Source organism: Electrona antarctica (assembly GCF_951216825.1).
Source record: "Electrona antarctica genome assembly, chromosome: 23".
In the NCBI taxonomy this organism is placed as follows: Eukaryota; Metazoa; Chordata; class Actinopteri; order Myctophiformes; family Myctophidae; genus Electrona; species Electrona antarctica.
Window position 1 is genome coordinate 4,947,006 of NC_136804.1, and position 22,080 is coordinate 4,969,085.

Here is a 22,080-nt window from a genome sequence, read left to right on the forward strand (position 1 = left end):
TATTTTTTTAAATAGCCAAAGTATAAATAGGGTTGAAGCAGATTTGAATGATACTGTATATTAACAAATGTAGCTGGAGAAGCACTGTAACCCTCCTCAAGGACCCCTGGGGGTCCCCGGACCACACTTTTAACCCATTTTGGGCCGGGAACCCCTTTTGGTGTTTTAAACATTATGTTATAATTTAGCTATTGAAAAATAGCAGATCTACAAGCTCATAGCGCGCCACCGAGTGGCGCGCTAGGAGCTTGTATATGTCTGCTATTTTTGAAAAATCGGGAAAATGTAGTGCAAATCTTTGAATATATATTCTTTAAGAGTGAACATTTTCAACTCAAATCTTTGCTTCTGGCCTAGGGGAGGTCCCTGGAACAACATATGTTCAGATGGGGGGGGGGGGGGCGGAGGCCAATTACATATCATTTTTTGGGGTCCTTGACATGAAATATTGAGAACCACTGATATAGAAACATGAGGTTTTTCAGAAAAAAATAAATAAATTAAAAAGGCATTTTTTTAATTTTGACGTCAGACCTAAATGGGTTAAGAACGACCGCTTTAGAAGCCAACTCAGTGATCTCATCCGCAGAGCGCACACACACCTCCACATTATTGATTTTTTTTTCGGCAGACATGCAGAGCCTTGCCCCGGCAGGCGTTAGCATTAACCCATTTTGAGCGGGAACCCATTTTGGTGGTGGTTACATACATCATGTTATAATTTAGCTATTGAAAAATAGCAGATCTACAAGCTCATAGCGTGCCACTGAGTGGCGCGCTATGAACTTGTAGGTCTGCTATTTTTGAAAAATCGTTAAAATGTGCCTCAAATCTTTCAGAAAATTGTCATGATTTAGATTTTTTTTTTTTTAAATTTCGACGTCAGGCCTGAATGGGTTAATGTCCATGTTCCGTCTAAACGCTTGCCAAACATTGGCCTATAACCCATTTAGACCTAAGTTCGATTCTACAAATATCTTCTAAAACATGACAGTTTTTCTGAAAAACCTATGTTTCTATGTCAGTGGTTCTCAAACTATTTAATGTCAAGAACCCCTAGAATTATATGTATTTGGCCGCCGACCCCCCCCCCCCATCTGAAAATATGTTGTTCCAGGGACCCCCCCCCCCCCCAGAAGCAAAGATTTGAGTTAAAAACGATCGCTCTGAAAGAATATATATTCAAAGATTTGCGCCACATTTTCACGACTTTTCAAAAATAGCAGACCTACAAGTTCATAGCGCGGCACTCGGTGCCGCGCTATGAGCTTGTAGATCTGCTATTTTTCAACAGCTAAAGCATAACATAATGCTTAAAACACCAAAAGGGGTTCCTGTACAGAATGGGATAAACACACTGAGCAATTTGGGGGTCGAACGTTCCGAGGAGGGCGTGTTCCTCTGTAAAGGCAAAAAGCTTGTTCTTCTTGCGCACGTGGCCGAGGACAAGACTAGACTCAGCAAAAATCCCCCGGAATTGGAGAGGAAGAGAGAGAGAGAGAGAGCTCATGAACCGATGTTTCTGGTCAATGAGGCCCGTTGAATAGAACATGTTGGGTCTTGTAATGGCCCGTCGAGGGAGGATACAGTTTCTGCGTGGGGAAGATAGATATAAAAAGAGACAGCGATAGAGAGAGAGAGAGAGAGAGAGAGAGAGAGAGAGAGAGAGAGCGATAGAAAAGAGTAAAGCGAGGACGGAGAGGCGGAGAGAGAGCGAGGGCGAGGATACACGGAGCGTGCGTGTGCATTTCAAATCCTATTCATGAGCCTTGTTTGTTTTCCGAACGCTGGCGCTCTCTCCCGAAATAAAATGCCAGAATGCAGTCAACCATTAGAGAAACACAGCGGTGAGGTTCCGCTCCTGTTTGGCTCTAGATATACTGTACTGCTTCACAAACACTAAAGAAAAACAGTCCCCTACCTGCTATCGGCTCAACGCAAATGCACACAGACTCATGCGAGGCACAGCGCATTGGTCCAGCTATAGCAAACAAGCACAACAATTTAACCCATTTAGACCCGAGGACGATTCTACAAATACCTTCTAAATCCTGACATTCATTCACGTTCAAAGCTTTGAGACCTACAAGTTCTATGAGCTTGTAGATCTGCTATTTTTCAACAGCTAAATTATAACATAATGCTTAAAACACCAAAAGGGGTTCCCGCCCAAAATGGGTTAAACACATATAGGGGCTGGGCAAATATGTCGACGTTAAACCGATATCGGGGGCACGGCATGAGGTGCTATCTCGTGACACATAGAGGATGATTTTGAAAAACAAATGATATCGTCCTTACAATAATGTGATTATTATTGTCAGAATATCGATAGAGGTACTTGGTCACATGATATTTGAGCATAGCGCCCAGCCGTACGCACGCTCGCACGCACGCACACACGCACGCACACACACACACACACTTAGTCAAGGTCGGCACACATATGCACAACTCCCAAGAGCATTGACTGGGGTCATGTACAGTACAGCACCCACCCCTACATACAGAAGCCAGCTCACCTTGGCATAACCCCCGCCCCCCCCCCCCCCCCCCTCGCAACCGCACAAGCCTCCATTTGTCAAAGCAGTCAGGGTCATCGTATGTACTCCTGGCGGGGCCAGGTGGGCAACGGGGGGAGAGAGAGAGAGAGAGGTTATAAATGAAATATGGACTCTTAACGCGTGGCTCTCATTTCCCCGCAGCGGCCCGACGGGGAGTGGCGGCTGATTAGCGGCCAGGGCTTTTTTCACAGACACGTGACAGAGTCAGCGAGTCAGAGAGAGGGATGGATAGACGGGTTGCCCCCCTCCGCCATCCCCCATGCGTGGACCTCAGAGCACCGCAGGCGACAACATACCAATTAGCAATCAGGGGGAGTGGAGTGGGTTGCATGTCACACCTTTAACCCATTCTGGGCGGGAATCCCTTTTGGTGCTTTAAAGCATTATGTTATGCCTTAGCTATTGAAAAATAGCAGATCTACAAGCTCATAGCGGCGCGCTATGAACTTGTAGATCTGCTTTTTTTTTTTTTATCGTGAAAATGTGCCTCAACATTTTTAGTTTTTAACTCAAATCTTTGCTTCTGGGACAACATATTTTCAGATGGGGGGGTCGGCGGCATATTACATGTAATTGTTGGGGTCCTTGACATGAAATATTGAGAACCACCGATATAGAAACATGAGGTTTTTCAGAAAAAAATACATTTTAAAAATACTTTTTTTTTTCCCCCGACGTCAGGCCTAAATGGGTTAACCCATTGATGCCTGGTGCAACCTATACGTTGTTCTACCCTTGATGCCGCCGCTCTCTCTGTGTCTCATCAGCTATTGTTATAATTTAGCTATTGAAAAATAGCAGATCTACAAGCTCATAGCGCGCCACCGAGTGGCGCGCTATGAACTTGTAGGTCTGCTATTTTTTGAAAAAACATAACTATTTAAAAAAATAATGAATCAAAATTTGAAGGTTTTCAGAAACCTTAGGTCAGGCCCTAGAAGGCGTTCCCAGATTCAGCCTCAGGTATCAATGGGTTAACCTCGCTGAGGGTTCTCCACCAGGGTTCCTACCAGGGTCAAGGCAACCCTGGCAGCAGCCGCTCCGCTATGGAAGCTGTGCAGTCAAGTGTTCCCACCGCTTTCAAACGCGGTTTAACTTTTCTTTTCCCTGTTCTCGGGTCCCTTTACGGTAACAATTTGCAGTGTTATAACCCATTCTGGACGGGAACGCCTTTCGGTTGTTTTAAGCATTATGTTGTACTTTAGCACCGAGAGCCGCGCTACGAGCTTGTAGATCTGTAGAGATCTACAAGCTCGTAGCGCGAAATCATCAAAATGTGGCGCAAATCTTTGAATACAACTCAACAACTCAAATCTTTGCTTCTGGGGGGGAGGTCCCTGGAACGTCATATTTTCAGAAGGAGGTCGGCGGGCCAATTACATATTATGTTTGGGGTCCTTGACATGAAAGTGTTCTATGTCAGTGAGAACCACTGACATAGAAGGTTTTTCAAAAAACAAAAGACTCAGGGCAGTATTATGCGTGTCTTAAGTACCGTACCAGGTCTTATTACTTAACTTAAGACCTGGAGGTGTGATCAATGCCATTTGGCTATTCTGAGTGGCCAAACAGCATTGACCACGCCTCCAGGTCTTAAGTTAAGTAATAAGACCTGGTAATAATAATTAGTAATTAGTAATTAGTCCTCACTAATGCTCATTATAATATGGTAAGTAAACAACATTGACCTTTCTGGTCTTTCCACGACCACTCAAAGCATTGTACAATGTATTTCACATTCGCACACAGGCGGCAAAGGAAAACATGCAAGGCGTCAATCGGCTCATCAGGAGCAGCTATAGGCGTCAAGTGTCTTAAAACCCATTTTGGGCGGGAACCCCTTTTGGTGTTAGCATTGTGTTATGCTTTAGCCATTGAAAAATAGCAGATCTACAAGCTCGTAGCGCGCCACCGAGTGGCGCGCTACGAGCTTGTAGATCTGCTATTTTTGAAAAATCGACGAACGACTGACATAGAAACATAGCTTTTTCAGAAAGCTGTCAGGATGTAGAAGACATTTTTAGAATCTGATCTCAGGTCAAAATGGGTTAATCAAGGGGACTTTGACATGCCAGCAGGGGCCGTATACATTTCCACTGCCGTCCAGATGGAACCATTATTGTCTAGCGAAGACAATTATTTGTCTAGTCACTCTGTAGGCCCATATCTTTCCGCATTACCCGTTATGCCTAAAGCTTTTAGGCTTTTTTTGTATTATTATTATTTTTTTTACAATTTTGATGTTGGTGTAATAGTTCAAATAGTCCATCATCTACAAGCTCACCAGTGGTGGAAAAAGTACTCAATTGTTTTACTTAAGTAAAAGTACCAATACTGCAATTTAGAACTACTTCGTTACAAGTAAAAGTACGGAATTGAAAATGTACTTGAGTAAAAGTACAAAAGTATCGGCATCAAAATGTACTTAAAGTACTAAAAGTAAAAGTACTCATTCTCGCATAATGTCCCATTTCACAAGTTCAAAATGTGTAGAAAATCTATTGAAAAGAGCCGATCTACAAGCTCACAATGCGTCGCGTTGCGACGCATTGTGAGCTTGTAGATCGGCTCTTTTCAAATGGCCGAAATGTATAGGGTTGAAGTGGTTAATGTATGTTTTCTAATCAAAATGAAAATCTCCAAAGTAACTAGTAATTAAAGTTTTCAAATAATTGTAGTGGAGTAAAAGTACAAATTTTGGCTCTGAGATGTAGTGGAGTAGAAGTAAAAGTACTGGAAATACTCAAGTAAAGTACAAATACCTCAAAATTGTACTTAAGTACAGTACTTAAGTAAAAGTACTTAGTTACTTTCCACCACTGAAGCTCACAACGTGTCGATAAAAAAAAAAAGATTTTGAAAACGTATTGTTATCACATATTATGTCATCTGAAGGCAAAATCCAGCCACTGCAGGGACGGTGGACTAAACACATACACACACACAGTCAGCATATGATAAGCACTGAAAAATGTACAGGGAGATAAGAGAGAATATGAGGCCAAAAGATGAAAACAACAACCGATATAGGGAGACCCAGCAAGACAAAGAGAGTGGGGAAAAGTGAGAATGCAGAGAAAGGGAAGGAGAGAGCACAGACGGACAGAATGGAGGACCACGATGCGTCGGGACAAAGAAAACGACCATGAGAGAGAGAAAAACGGAGAGCTACAGACAGACATAGAGAGAGAGAGAGAGAGAGAGAGAGAGAGAGAGAGAGAGAGAGAGAGAGAGAGAAAAAACTGAGAGCTACAGACAGACATAGAGAGAGAGAGAGAGAGAGAGAGAGAGAGAGAGAGAGAGAGAAACTGAGAGCTACAGACAGACATAGAGAGAGAGAGAGAGAGAGAGAGAGAGAGAGAGAGAGAGAGAGAGAGAGAGAGAGAGAGAGAGAGAGAGAGAGAGAGAGAGAGAGAGAGAACTGAGAGCTACAGACAGACAGACAGAGAGAGAGAGAGAGAGAGAGAGAGAGAGAGAGAGAGAGAGAGAGAGAGAGAGAGAGAGAGAGAGAGACGGACGGACTGATGTTAGAAAGAGACAAACAGAGCCCTATATACACTAGGCCTGTCACAATTATATTTTTGCATAATCGCCATAATCGTCATGATTTTCCAAAAGATGGCAGTGTAGCCATTTCGGCTACATTTTTATTTATTTAAATATGTCACCAATTCCTTTGTATATTTAAAAAGAGAGACACTGGGACAGAAGCATTGCGAGGTGCTCACAGCCCGGGAGGTTTACAGAAGCATTACCTGAGAAGACAGTCTCGACTCGAGCTATACCGACTGTACCGACTGCAACACGGAGGGAAGACTCCAATATTTGACTTGGAGAGAAATACACAGATTCAGATCATTCAGCGCTTCTTCTTTCGACGCCAACCGGGTTTCTCCGCTAGGCGTCGTCACCCGTCTTTCGTTTCCCCGATGGGGGGGGGGGGGGCTGTCAGCGTTGCAACGTCACCGATTTATGTGATTTTTAGCGGCAGCTGGCAGAACCCGAACAATAAGCAAAATGTGTCACAGCTGAGTGTTTTTTTTTGTTTTTTTTTTATCGTCTTCCGTGTTAACCCATTTTGGGTTAACAAAAATAGCAGATCTACAAGCTCATAGCGCACCACCGAGTGGCGCACTACGAGCTTGTAGGTCTGCTATTTTTTGAAAAATCGAAGAACCACTGACATAGAAACACAGCTTTTTCAGAAAACGGTCCGGATGTAGAAGACATTTTTTTAATCTGATCTCAGGTCAAAATGGGTTAAAAGTGTTTAGGTAGGGAACAATATGACTGGAACAAGACATCTGCTATTGATAGGTGTATGCTGCCTGCCAAACTGTGTGCACCTTTAGACCTATTACTCAATACTTAAATAAGCTATTTAAATAAGAAGCTGTAATCACTGGTAGGATAGGATAGGATAGGATAGGATAGGATAGGATAGGATAGGATAGGATAGGATAGGACAGGATAGGATAGGGAGCGGCAGTGGCTCAGGGGTAGAGTGACCGCCCGGGTGGGAACCACGAGGTTCCCAGTTCGAACCCGGGCAGCCCCCAGAGTTAGTGTCCTTGAGCAGGACTCTGAACCCATAATTGCTCCCGATGTGGAGGTTGGTGCCTTGCATGGTTTCCTACGGCATCGGTGTGTGAATGTGTGTGTGAATGGGTGAATGTAATGAACAATCTATGTAGAGCGCCTTGGATAAAGGCACTATATAAATGCACCGTTTACCATTTACAGGATAGGATAGGATATAGGATAGGATAAGCGTTTGTATAATAAAGGAAGCAGGTACGGCTATAACTTAGAGATGCCGCCTGGTACTTAGACGGTCACCGGTTGACCTCCCGGCCCGTCCAGTATAACATGCGTCAAAGTGCCCCTGAGCAAGACACTTAACCTAACAGCTCCCACCCTGAGACCCTCATCGTGATTATCTGAGCTGTTGGATGAAGTTGATGCTGAACTTCCCCTAGGATTAATAAAATAAAATAAAGGGCCATATAAATATGTTATTATTATCATAATTGCTGTCGGGCAGAAACCATATTTGTACTGGATTTATGTTTTTTTATAAATAATTTGTCACACACGCCTCGAAAGTCTACTGTACAAAGTCAGTTTTGAGCTGCTATTTTTTATTTGAATCCTGAAAAGTAAAAGTTTTAGTTTCCACCCAACAGCAACAATACATGAAAGGGATTGTGACATAAAACAAAACTTTTTGTAAAAAATGTTCCTCCATTTTCTGGCTCAAAACAAGTGCTCTGATTTCCCTGCCGACTGTGATGTCACAGCCTGCAAATCCCATATATGTCAGTGGGACTTGCCAGCAGATGTCACCGTTTTGCCTGTTTTCAATGCAGCTCAAAAGGCTTCCAAACCCCAGAGAAAACTCCAGACCACAGAAAGGTTTTTTTTGGGTGTACTTAATTGAGGTCATGAAACCTAAAAGAAAAACGGAAAGTAAAAATAAATTAAAATGAATGGCATGAAACCTTTAACAGTAAACAGTATATATATATATATATATATATATATATATATATATATATATATATATAGCGCTAATCCTATAGAGTAGCAGTATTTTGTGAGTGTTCTTTGCGGGCCATTGCACACACCTTTAAAAGTAATGGGCCTAGACGACACCGGCAGCCCGGACAGCAAAGGGAGCGCGAGGCATGGGGAGGGGTGCACTGAAGTCAACTGTTAATTAAGATTGATCCAACCGGCGCCCCCAGCGGCTGGCTGTGGTGTGCAGTGGGACCACACCACTCATAAATCTCCTGGGCTCCCCCATAGACATATATACATAGACGCCCCTTCCGGCTCTGAGGCGTGTGTCACCATTGAAGGCACTATTTTCCCGACATTCCTTGCGAAGAATAGCGGAAGCAAAGCGGAAGCTTGTCAAGCTTCCGCGTGCGTAACATAAGTCCCGGAAAAGACGCGCTGTGATTGGCCAGTAGTCACTTGAGTGACAGCGAGAGACATGGAGGAGTCACATGAGTGACGTCACTTGGGCAGCGACGCAGTCGCCTTCAGCAAATGCCTTCAGCACTTCTAAATAAGAAAGCTGCGGAGAACTGTTGCTTTGTGTTCACTCTTTAATGTTTTCTGTTAGTAATCTAATCCCCCTGGCTCTGATGTTGTATTGTTAATAACTTTGTTGTTTGTGTTTGTTTGTTTGTCTTGTTTTGTATTGTAATGTATATTGTCATGACTGTTATAAAGATTTGTTAAAAAAAAAGAAAAAAAGCCTTCAGCACTGCACTTCCGCCTTCATTGGGATACACGTCGCTCCAATGAACTGCAGCGGCAAATGAGGCATCTATTTCTTAATATCTATGGGCTCCCCGGCGTCCCGCCACCACCTCCTACTCCACCTCCCAGCCAGCCTCCATCCCTCCCCTCTCCCCTACTGTCGTCTGGGGAGGGGGGGGGGGGGACCCCCGCCCGGAATCCCCAGCCCCCCTCCAATGCTCTTCTGATCTGGGGGTATAGTAAACTGTTTAGGTACTCTTATATTATTTATAAGTCTTACTATTACAATTTGTATGGCTTAATGACTGCTCGTCATTCAAGACATAGTTACTGCTCACTGGCAGATAAGCTACAGGCTCCCATTCGAAGCCACATGAACATACAAAACGACACCTGACGTTTGTAGCTCAAAAGCCGCAATAGGGCTGTGATGAGTCACTACTATACCTGGCCAACGGATAGGCATACAGTGGTGGAAAAAGTACTCAATTGTTTTACTTAAGTAAAAGTACCAATTTGAAGTTGAGCTGGCTTCAACTGCAGTTGTCTGTCTGTCTGTCCGCCCGCCCATCCACCCCCCGTGATCTCCATATTTGGAGAGAGCCTGGTTATGTACTTTGGGATCTCCATATATGGAGAGAAAGCTCATTTGCAACCCACAATGCAACATGATGCAACACATTGTGAGCTTATGGATCTGTATTTTCATTTTCCTCCTTTAACCAATTTTGGGGCGGGAACCCCTTTTGGTGTTAGCATTATGTTATGCTTTAGCTATTGAAAAATAGCAGATCTACAAGCTACGAGCTTGTAGGTCTGCTATTTTTTTTAAATCGAAGAGCGACTGACATAGAAACATAGCTTTTTCAGAAAACTGTCAGGATGTAGAAGACATGATTTTTGTCTCCACCAGGCCGAAGGCATGGGGAGAGAGTATGTTTTGCACTCCGTCCGTCCGTCCGTCCGTCCGTCTGTCTGTGAACAGCTAATCTCTGGCACCGTTGGCTTGATCGCAGCCATACTCTGCACACACACTCCCTGAATGCCAGAGCTGAACCTCTGCCCCAAAGTTTTCACATTGGCCAGTTATAGCGCCACCAGGAGGCCGCTTTGTGCAAAACAAATGTTTTGACAGTACACCTACAGATTTTGTCCAAACATCACGCAAATTGGTACACAGTCTCTCTAGAGCCATTCAATGAAACGGGTCTTTCAGATTTTTCAGACTCCATCCTGATTGGCTAAGATTGGCTTCCAAAGTTCGCAGGAGTGCTCCGTTTCAAACAAAATGCTGCAAATCATGAACACATGGTGTGATTTCCGTGAAATTTTCCACGCACATTCCCACTAGGTGGAGGAAGAAATGCAACTTGAATATTTTTAACTCAGCCTCATGGTGGCGCTATAACTGGCCGATTTGTGTTTTTACCTATAACTGCACCTGTGTAAAACCATGTATGCACACTCCCTAGAGGCCAAGGAAAAACCTTTGCCTGGAATTTTTCACATCTGCTCTTTATAGCGCCACCAGGAGGCCGACATATGTAAAACACATTTTCTAATATTACTCTTTTTTATCCAAATTCCACGCAAATCGGTACACATGCTCTCCATAGTCATGTGATCATGTGATTTGTTTGATTTCTCATAATTATCCATCCTGATTGGCTACGATTGGCTTCTAAAGTTTTCAGGAGTAGCCCATTTTGTACAAATCACCACAACTCCTCAACGCAGCGTCCGATTGCGGTGAAACTGTGCATGCCTATTCCCACTACTAGGCTGAGGAAGAAATGCCACTTGACAGTTTTCAAATCAGCCTCATGGTGGCACTACAACAGGCCAAGTCGCGTCGCACACACACACACACACACACACACACACACACACACACACACACACACACACACACACACACACACACACACACACACACACACACACACACACACACACACACACACACACACACACACACACACACACACACACACACACACACACACACACACACACACAACTCCTAAACATTTTGCCAAACATCACACACAATCCTATCCTCCTGGTGGAGACCTGTGCCCAGAAGGGCACTTTTTCTAGTTAGAATCTGATCTCAGGTCAAAATGGGTTAATATATTATATTAAAATTGGCCTACATTGTGGTATTGCTACTTTTACTAAAGTAAAACATAATGAAAAAAGCACTTCTTCCACCACTAGACCGTATTGATTGAAGTGTGAAATTCTAGACCCTTTTGGAGGGCTACATTCAGAGCCTTCAACCTCTCCGTTTCTCTCTCTCTCTGTTAACCACCCCCTTGCCCTGTGGAGTCTGTTAAAAACTGCAAACTAAGGCCTTGCGGCCTGCCAAGTAGAGACAAAATGGGAATGGACACATAGCTAATATTGTCGCTGGAGCGCGCGCGCGTGCTCAATATTAGCACACATGTGGTCCATTAACCATATGGTTTAATTTTACACTCTCAAGAGTTAAAGATAATGGGCCCATCTGGTACAAAACTTGACCTCATTTAGCTGGAGACCTCTCAGGGACTAGAACAGATACCGTAGTTTGTTGGTTGGTTAACTGGACGCATGCTCCGAGATAATGAGATTAGTCTACCTTTGCTACAGGTAGCCAGGGACGAGATCCCGAGATTTGATTAATTAGCGTTAATCGAGCGTTTAACCCATGTACGCCTGACGTAAAAAAAAAAAAAAAAAAACGTTCGCTCTGAAAGAATATATATATTCAAAGATGTGTGCCGCATTTTTACGATTTTTCAAAAATAGCAGACCTACAAGCTCGTATAACGCGCCACTCGGTGCTTAGTTAAAACACCAAAAGGGGTTCGCGTCCAGAATGGGTTAAGGAAAATATGAATTAGCTTTTTTTTTTTGCTTCGTTGCTAGCCACCGCTAGCGTCCACGTATAAGAAACAGCCAAAATCACTGCGTGCACACCTGCTCACCGTCTTTATTGACATTATGGCTCATAATGAGATGAAGTATAGGCATGATCGGTTCCCAATGAAACAAATTCAAGCTCCCGCTATAGGCCTCTTTGGGCCTCAGCAGAGCCGGGGGGGGCTGGTAGTTTCACTTCCAGCCAAAAACAACAAAAACAAAACAACAAGACCTCTTCTTCTCTGCTCATGTTGCAGATTTAGCTGGCCCTCGCACCTATACCGCGTCTGCCGCACCCTGGCGTCCAAAGACTTAACCCATTTTGGGCGGGAACCCCTTTTGGTGTTCTAAGCAATATGTTATACTTTAGCTATTGAAAAATAGAAGATCTACAAGCTCATAGCGCGCCACCGAGTGGCGCGCTGCAAGCTTGTAGGTCTGCTATTTTTGAAAAGTCGTGAAAATGTGGCACAAATCTTTGAATATATATTCTTTCAGAGTGAATGTTTTTAACTCAAATCTTTGGTCCCTGGAACAACATATTTTCAGATGGGGGGGTCGGCGGCCAAATACATATATTTTTGGGGGTCCTTGACATGAAACTGTTTGAGAACCACTGACATAAAGAAACATGAGGTTTATCAGAAAACTGTCGGCATTTAGAAGGGATTTTGTAGAATCGTCCTCAGGTCCAAGTGGGTTAAGGCTGTGTCTTTGTCTGGTTTGAGCCATGTAAGGGCTCACGTAGAGGTGAGTGGAGGTGGGTGGAGGTTGTAGAGGTGAGTGGAGGTGAGTGGAGGTGGGTGGAGGTGGGTGGAGGTGTGTGGAGGTGGGTGGAGGTTGTAGAGGTGAGTGGAGGTTGTAGAGGTGAGTGGAGGTGGGTGGAGGTGTGTGGAGGTGGGTGGAGGTTGTAGAGGTGAGTGGAGGTGGGTGGAGGTGGGTGGAGGTTGTGGAGGTGGGTGGAGGTGGGTGGAGGTATGTGGAGGTGGGTGGAGGTTGTAGAGGTGGGTGGAGGTTGTAGAGGTGAGTGGAGGTGGGTGGAGGTGGGTGGAGGTGTGTGGAGGTAGGTGGAGGTGGGTGGAGGTTGTAGAGGTGGGTGGAGGTGGGTGGAGGTGTGTGGAGGTGGGTGGAGGTTGTAGAGGTGTGTGGAGGTGGGTGGAGGTGGGTGGAGGTTGTAGAGGTGGGTGGAGGTGGGTGGAGGTGGGTGGAGGTGTGTGGAGGTGGGTGGAGGTGTGTGGAGGTGGGTGGAGGTGAGTGGAGGTGGGTGGAGGTGGGTGGAGGTTGTAGAGGTGGGTGGAGGTGGGTGGAGGTGGGTGGAGGTGGGTGGAGGTTGTAGAGGTGGGTGGAGGTGGGTGGAGGTGGGTGGAGGTGAGTGGAGGTGAGTGGAGGTGGGTGGAGGTGGGTGGAGGTGAGTGGAGGTTGTAGAGGTGGGTGGAGGTGGGTGGAGGTGGGTGGAGGTGTGTGGAGGTGTGTGGAGGTGGGTGGAGGTGGGTGGAGGTGTGTGGAGGTGGGTGGAGGTTGTGGAGGTGGGTGGAGGTTGTAGAGGTGGGTGGAGGTGGGTGGAGGTGGGTGGAGGTGTGTGGAGGTGTGTGGAGGTGTGTGGAGGTGTGTGGAGGTGGGTGGAGGTGGGTGGAGGTTGTAGAGGTGAGTGGAGGTGGGTGGAGGTGTGTGGAGGTGGGTGGAGGTGGGTGGAGGTGGGTGGAGGTTGTAGAGGTGGGTGGAGGTGGGTGGAGGTGGGTGGAGGTGGGTGGAGGTTGTAGAGGTGAGTGGAGGTGGGTGGAGGTGGGTGGAGGTGGGTGGAGGTGGGTGGAGGTTGTAGAGGTGAGTGGAGGTGGGTGGAGGTGGGTGGAGGTGGGTGGAGGTTGTAGAGGTGGGTGGAGGTGGGTGGAGGTGGGTGGAGGTTGTAGAGGTGGGTGGAGGTGGGTGGAGGTGGGTGGAGGTTGTAGAGGTGGATGGAGGTGGGTGGAGGTGGGTGGAGGTGGGTGGAGGTTGTAGAGGTGGGTGGAGGTGGGTGGAGGTTGTAGAGGTGAGTGGAGGTGGGTGGAGGTGGGTGGAGGTTGTAGAGGTGGGTGGAGGTGGGTGGAGGTGGGTGGAGGTGTGTGGAGGTGGGTGGAGGTTGTAGAGGTGAGTGGAGGTGGGTGGAGGTGGGTGGAGGTTGTAGAGGTGGGTGGAGGTGGGTGGAGGTGGGTGGAGGTTGTAGAGGTGAGTGGAGGTGGGTGGAGGTTGTAGAGGTGGGTGGAGGTGGGTGGAGGTGTGTGGAGGCGGGTGGAGGTTGTAGAGGTGAGTGGAGGTGGGTGGAGGTGGGTGGAGGTGTGTGGAGGTGGGTGGAGGTGTGTGGAGGTGGGTGGAGGTGGGTGGAGGTTGTAGAGGTGAGTGGAGGTGGGTGGAGGTGGGTGGAGGTGGGTGGAGGTGGGTGGAGGTTGTAGAGGTGGGTGGAGGTGGGTGGAGGTGGGTGGAGGTGGTGTTAAGAATTTCGGAATGGTGGTGCTTTTTAAGCACCACCATTCCGAAAAATACATTTCTGAATGGCAATGTTTCGGAATGGTGGGTCTTCGGAATGGGGGGGTTTCGGAATGGTGGGGTTTCGGAATGGTGGGGTTTCGGAATGGAGGCCTGTCCCCAGGGCTCACTGGCATAAAGTCCACACCAACTTAGATCAAATTACATTTTCACTTTCTGTGTTGTCAAAATGACATGAACAGAATGTAAACAGCGGGGCTTATCAATCTGGGACAATGTTGTTGCCCCCCCCCCCCCCCCCCCCCCCCCCCCCCCCCCCCGTTTACTGCGACTTAGGGCCTCACGTTTTATTAAATCAATCGATGTCATAATCAATTAAATCAATCGATGTCAACCGACCCTGAAGCTATTCGGGGTCGGGGCTGTTTGGTTACACGTGGGCGAGCACTCTTCATCATCTCATCACATTAAATATTCTGTACATATACATTCATAATGGATTGACAGCTTAAATTAGCCTGACACTCAGCCTGAATTTTCATTTCGTTTCACTCCATTATTCAGTCTGAAAGCCCTCCCTACTACCGCCGTTTCTGAGATGGGCGTTGACAAAGAGGCAGTCTTCGGCGATTGGTTCACCCTTAACCAATCACAATAGTAGCAAAGCAGATGACAAGGCTCCGACCGCAGCAGGCTGAACTTAGCCGTGGTTGAGGGCATGTCAGCGGGGGGGGACAGAGCTAAATGGCCGGGGCATGGGACTCGAGTGCGAAATTGCGATTATGCAACAGTTACCAAAAAAAAAAAACACGTCAACTCAATGTCATTGTAACTAACATTTTCGAGCGAAAAAATAATTTTTTGAATGAGACTTTCACCCAGTATGAAGCTAAATGTGACACCAAAAGAGTAGCATAAGTTGCTATGCTACTGGCGCAGCCATGTTTGTTTGTGTCTGGACGGCGCTGTTGTTTTGACGTCATCGAGTTGAAACGACGCTGATTCGTCGGTCAGATTTCCAACCGAGTCTCAGACCTCCTTCGAGAGCGTCACCAGACCCTGAATCGCCTGAATATATTTTTTTAATGGGCGTGGCTAGCGATTCAGGGGCTGGAGCCAGGCTAAGCTTAAATGTCTATTGGTTCTCATTAAAAAATATGCCTGAAAGGTATAATTTGGAAAACATAAACTGCCATTGACTGAATTCCCCCCCCACGGGATGAATAAATAATTGGTCTATCTACAGTATCTGTAGGCTGTAGACATGCATTGGTGACGTATCCTTGAGTTCCATGGTTCCGCTTAACCCATTCTGACCTGAGATCAGATTCTAAAAATGTCTTCTACATCCTGACAGTTTTCTGAAAAAGCTATGTTTCCATGTCAGTCATTCTTCGATTTTTCAAAAATAGCAGACCTACAAGCTCGTAGCGCGCCACTCGGTGGCGCGCTATGAGCTTGTAGATCTGCTATTTTGCAATAGCTAAAGCATAACATAATGCTAACACCAAAAGGGGTTCCCGCCCAGAATGAGTTAAAATGCCTCAAATCAAGAACCCAGCGTCCTATTGCCGACACACATTTCCCACTAGGCCAAGGAAGAAATGCAGTCCTACATTTTTTTTTCAAATCGGCCTCATGGTGGTGCTATAACTTTGCACGCAAAGGGCGCTGTTTCCGTCGGTGCTAAACGTCTTTGCCCTTTTTTTTTTTTTTACAATTCTGAAAAACATGTTTGAACAGTTCAAATAGCAGCTCTACAAGCTCACAATGTGTTGCTGTAGATCAGCCAGCTGTCAGCTAGCGCTGACAAAAAGGCCAAGGAAAGTCCTCTGCCACGTCGTTATTTATAGTGGCACCAGCAGGCAGAAAAACATGAAAAACAATGTGTCTGATATAACTGATTGATTGATTGATTGAAATATGTATTAACAGTTTGCAGAATTACAGTACATTTCCAGCACAAACTCAATACAAAGACTGTTAACTGTGAGTGGACAACCCAATTAAGCATTAGACTTGTTTACAAGAGGGTCCACCATGTTCAATTCATCAAAACATTTAGAGACGTACAAATAGACACTTCTATATAGTCAAAGAACAGAACAGATCATGAATTCATCAAAAAGGAGGTAAAAAGGGAAAAGGGGGGCACTCAAACAACTTGTCCAAACCTCACGCAAATCGGTATGCATGTATCTAGTCATATTATCAACATTTCTCACATTCCATAACAATTGGCTTTGATCGGCTTCCAAGGTTTGTGGAGGTGGCTGTTTGGCACAGAATGCCACACATCATGAACGCAGCGACCCATTGCTGGGAAACATTGCACTCACATTCCCACTAAGACAAGGAAATCTCCCCATAAGTCGCACAATCAAACATATTTTCCCGCTGGATTCCTTGGATCATGACACAACATACAGGACTGTTTGTGTCAGATTACATTTTCTAAAAAGGTTATCTTTGAAAAACAAAGAAGGGTCCCGCACACTGTCAGAAAACTTGCCAAAAATGTTGCTCTTTAAAAAAGAACAACATTAAAGAGCAACATTTTTGGCAAGTTTTCAAAGATAACCTTTTTAAGTATGCTTTATTGCCCTACACACCTGTCAATAGCCTTGAGGTGTGCATCGGCCTTTTGCTAAAAATATTACATTTTCTGCCATAGTGTTGCTTTCTTCAAAACACACTTTTTGCTACGTATACTCCTACAAAGTTTGGCCAAAACTCACACAAATCGGTACACATTATCTCTGGGGTCATGTGATCAAAAATGTATGGGTTATATTTGTCATATCCCATGATTCCACGTGGCTGAGACCAAAGTTTGCAGATCCTGGCTAGGCCTGTGCACCGAGGTAGCTATACTACCCACCTTATTATTACTATACTTGCATGATGATGGGTTTGTTTTTGCCAATCCTCTCACCATCGTCCTTGAAACGTGAACAGCTGCTCGTCTCTATTCTCTCGCAAACCAGCAGAGCAATCAAGATGTAACAAAATATGTTGTTGTTCTCGCCAGCCCACTGTCCCAGAATTCATTGCATTTGAATACCTCGGAGCGCGAGGTGAGAACAGGCAGCAGGCGGGTCAGGGTCTCCAACAGCTGGCCACTAAGAGTACGGGGGAGGGATACATCGCTCTGACTCATTTACATTTCTCTCGCCTACAGAAGTCAGAGATGTGTGTTTGTTCATAACGGATACAAAATAGAGAGGAGAGAGAGAGAGAGAGAGAGAGAGAGAGAGATGGCTCTCTGGTGATATGTGAGTGTTTGTGAACAGACATATCTCATATTGTGATATAATAGCAGAATAAGTTTCCTTCCCACTCCAAACCTTTGTGTCAATGGTTGCATGATTCTGCACGGACAAAGTAGCCATGTCACAACCTCTTATGAACAGAGGCGTATCTACAATAAGGCGAGGGCAGGCGTCCGCCTGTCCAAATCCATACAATGAGAAAAAAATCACACCCGTGTGAACTGAGTGGTGTAAGGTCTTATATAGCCTGATCAGCTGTGGTCTGATGTAATGAAATCACACCCGGGTGAACTGGGTGACCGTAGCAACCATGCTCATTTTTTGAGCACAGACAGACAGACTAACAAAGCCAGTTGTAGGAGTGGTTTACACCACTCAAAAAAGAGGACAAAAACAAGACATGAGAACTATTAATGGACAGCTGATTGGCCGTTGCGGTAGAGCGCGACCCTCAATCACCCATTGGAATGTAAATTTGCCTTTCAGCCTTTTTATCCTACTGGCAGGTATATCTCTTTGAAAACCTTTAGTGCTACGATTGTGCGCGGGGAGACGGCAATTAACACTTATCTTGCCTGCCCAAAACGTAATTCCTGGATACGCCACTGCTTATGAAGCCAATTTACTTCGCTGACCGGGGTCCCACAGGGATCTGTATTTTGACGTCCTTGTTTCCCCGATTCCCGCCTGCACCAGATCTCTGCTGAAGAAGCTCGAATAGCCAAATGTTTACTATGAAAACCTGCATTTCATGTGAGTCAGTCAGTCCATCCGTCACGCCTCGTGACACGCTCCATATATGGCCGTCTCCATATAGGAAGATCACGCCAATGACCTCATCAAAGCCTGGATAGCCATACATGGAGAAGACTGGATCATCACCTAGATTTGCATATATGGAGCCGCCCATCTGGCCTCACAAAACACCATTTTGATCTGATCCTTAGATCTCCATATATGGAGCTGACCTGTTCTTCCTCTTCGATATCTCCCTTTTAACTGATACCTGTACATTCAAACTCTAGACAGGCTCGCCCCAAAGTCATTAGCGCACCCGCACCCGCACCTGGCAGGTTTGAAAATTAACGCCCAACCCTACGTGGGCCCTAAATGGACCCTAACTGGGCCTTACTAATTGACCTATAGCTAAGCCCCTCTCCAAACTGCTATGGTCCAATCACAGCTAAGCATAACATGGGTTAGAGTCAGACAAACCTCTCTCCACCAATAGTTTCCCTATATGATAAAACATTGTTTTAAAAAAAGAAATGTCCCATATTTTTCCAGTGCATATGGTAGGCCTTGTTGACGGATTTGGAAGAGATTTCGAAGGTCTAGTTCCAAAAATTAACCAGTATTTAATGGGTAAAATCCATGATATTTACATTGGCATAGAGACACACGGGGACTACAAATGTCACGCCCCCAAATGAGACAGCGTCCCCACTTCTGGTCCGTTGGCACGGATACTGCAGGCCAGCCCATAGAAGTCCACTGAAATTCAACTGTAGTTAGCCTACTTTTAAAATAATATGAAATAAACTGAAGACTATATTGATTTGAATAAAAATATGTTTCCAAATGTATGAAATGTCTTTGTCAACATATATTGTTGTTTTCTCAATAGAGGATGTATTTCACATTTAATTTACCACTTGAATGAGTTACCCATAATGTTAACGGAGCAGAGGGGAGACGGCAGACAGAGAACCTGCCGCTTTTAAGGGACGTCACTGCCTTTACGAGGCTACGAGCGCCGACTTTGAAGACTGAAATTATCAATATAGCCTACATCCCGATCCTGACTGACTTTGTTATTCATGTCTATATTTTAAACATGTCACAGGCTCACTATATATGTTCTACCTACCACGGAGCTCCGACGGTGTGTTTTACCGCTGTCAACTTGTTGTATAATTAACTTTGCTGAATAGTTGCATGGGAAAATAACCCAGCTAAATGGAGGAGTGACATCCTGACATTTTCAACTATCTAGTGAATTCTCCAGATGAGTAGGCCTATTAATAATAGTCTTGCAAGATGCTGTTTAGATCATTTTCAACAAATACATAGCATATAAAACGAAATACAACAAACATATCTGGGTATTGAAAACCTCAAGGGATGCAACCGTGACGTATATACCGTGCGACCACTTTGACTTGAGATTTACAATGCACTTTTCACAAACTGATGGAGTATATTATAGTACATTGTAGGATGTATATTGAGATGGCAGGTATGTGACATTGAAAAGGACAAATCAAACATATGGGACACTTTATTAGAACACAAAAAAAATCGCTATAGCCTCAGTAATGAACCAGTGAAATTAGGGTATTTCATGATGCCTCTCATAGGGATTGCATTGGCAGCTGCAGTACACAGTTGAAACGGACCAGAAGTGGGGCCGCTGTCTCATTTGGGGGCGTGAAATTTGTAGTCCTCGTGTGTCTCTATGAAGTGTCCAAGTGGGAGTGTCTAAGTGGGAGAGGGCGGGGCTTAGCTAAAGGTGAATTAGCACACATGTTACGCCATTCCCCCCCGAAAACATAAAAAAATTAAAAAGCCCAGACCTGTTGTTCCAGCGCTCAGGGCGTCTTACTGATAACGCAACACAATGACATCACACACAAAAGCCAGACGTTTGAGGAGGGGCTAGCGCCCAACAAAAACACAAAGACAAAAAAAAAAGAACACAAGGCAAAGCCACAGAAGGGGAAAAGGAAAAGGCTCTGACCTTTGAACTTGTGGAAGACGGCCCAGAGCTCGGCGATGTCGGTGGCGAAGGTGATGTCCGTGTCCAGCACGATGACCTTCTGCAGGTCAGAGGGCAGTGTCTTGGTGAGGACCAGCTTCATCAGACCGTAGATGCCCGAGTAATGCTTGTTGGGGATCCACGACACCTCCGACTGAAACGCCACAGGGACCACACCATTTAATGTCCCATTTAGACCCCAGAGCAGATTCTACAAATGTCTTTTAAAAATAAATAACACAAGTTGAACAATGGAGATAAGAGGACAGCGAGCGTAAAAATAAATAAAATAAAAACTCATCTCTGCAGTTCCATTTTTCAGATAAAAATCGGCTCTCGCAGAAGTCAAGCGTTTCCCTCCTGGTATATTGTGGGGTTTATAATTCTGTATAAATCTACCGTCCCATAATTATATCAATAATTCCAGGTCTGTAATTATATGCCATGACTGTTTATAATTCTTATAATAATTCAAAGGGAACACTGGGCAGTTCACGGACAGTTCAAGGACAGTAAATCACATGCGGTTCTGGTCTACAGTTCTGCTGCTCTAATACCGACTAAAATAGGGGTGAATGTATGAAATAATCTAAATTATCATTATTATTAATATTATATATTGTTACTGTCGGGCAGAAACCAAATCGGCCTGGGCCATGGCTCAATGGTCCAGGCACCTTGGCTGGTAATCCAGTCTGGCAGTGTGCCGCGGGTTCGACTCCCGATCCCGACGGCCTTTACTGCATGTCTTCCCCCCCATCTCTCTCCCCATTTCCTGTCAGCCTACTGTCTGTCCCTCCATAAAAAAATATAAAATAAAGGCGAAAGCCACAAAAAAACATTACAAAAAAGAAAAAGAAAACAGCTATCTCCCTGGCTTGTATTTTTCTTATCCGTTTATTGGTGTAAAAAATAATCCCTCCCATGTGATGAACATGGGAATGAACGTATTCATACATACAGTATGCAATGCATAAATACCCCTCATTTCCCACCCATGCACCCGCTCACCCTCCCACCGTTTCCCAGATGCAGAGGCAATACTGCAAGATTTTGTTTTATTAATGATTGATAATAGCAGTGTGCGTGCGTGCGTGTGTGCGTGCATGAGTGCGAGATACAGGGTTTCTGTCCGACCGCAACGTTATGCAAAATCCCAAAGGATATCCAGTCTGATATCGATGATAATATCGATATATCGCCGATGCCCGAACAGGTCTCTGCATTTAACATTGCATTAAGACTAATAGACTAAAAGACTAAGATTTTGATATTTAGTCGACTAAAACCAGACTAGACTAAATGGGACTAAGACTAAATTGTGTGTTTTTCAAAAGACTAAGATTAACCCATTCTGGGCAGGAACTCCTTTTGGTGTTTTAAGCATTACGTTATACTTTAGCTATTGAAAAATAGCAGATCTACAAGCTCATAGCGCGCCACCGAGTGGCACGCTACGAGCTTGTGGGTCTGCTATTTTTGAAAAATCGTAAAAATGCGGCACGAATCTTTGAATATACATATATTCTTTCAGAAGACTTATTTCTTTTATTTTTTTTGACGTCAGGTCAAAATGAGGTTAAATCAAAATCTACAGGAGAAAGAAAAAAAAACAACAACAACCACTGCTCTCACCTTGAGTTCGTCGGCGTCGTAGAAGTCGACGCGGACCGCCGGCACCATCCACGTGTGGAACAGGGAGGCGAGGATCTGCTGGGCGATGGAGTCCGTGATGAAGTGGAAGTGGAGGGGGTTCCGTCTGCAGGGAAAAGCACACCGCCGAGCAACATGAGAGCAGAGCCTTTCTCAACACTGTCCACATAGTAAGACGCGCGAACGCGGGAAGCGA

At 45.1% G+C, this 22,080-nt stretch overlaps 1 protein-coding gene across 2 annotated transcripts in view; it reads right to left on the reverse strand.

Annotated features, from left to right (window-relative positions):
• The window catches only part of large1 (LARGE xylosyl- and glucuronyltransferase 1), a 199,182-nt gene that overhangs the window by 84,084 nt on the left and 93,018 nt on the right, over positions 1–22,080 (reverse strand). For both annotated transcript variants that reach the window (XM_079493719.1, XM_079493720.1), the window contains exons 5-6: positions 21,867–21,990; positions 20,214–20,385 (exon numbers count right to left, since the gene is read on the reverse strand). In XM_079493719.1, coding sequence (XP_079349845.1) covers positions 20,214–20,385; positions 21,867–21,990 — 296 coding nt within the window. The remainder of the gene's footprint in view (positions 1–20,213; positions 20,386–21,866; positions 21,991–22,080) is intronic.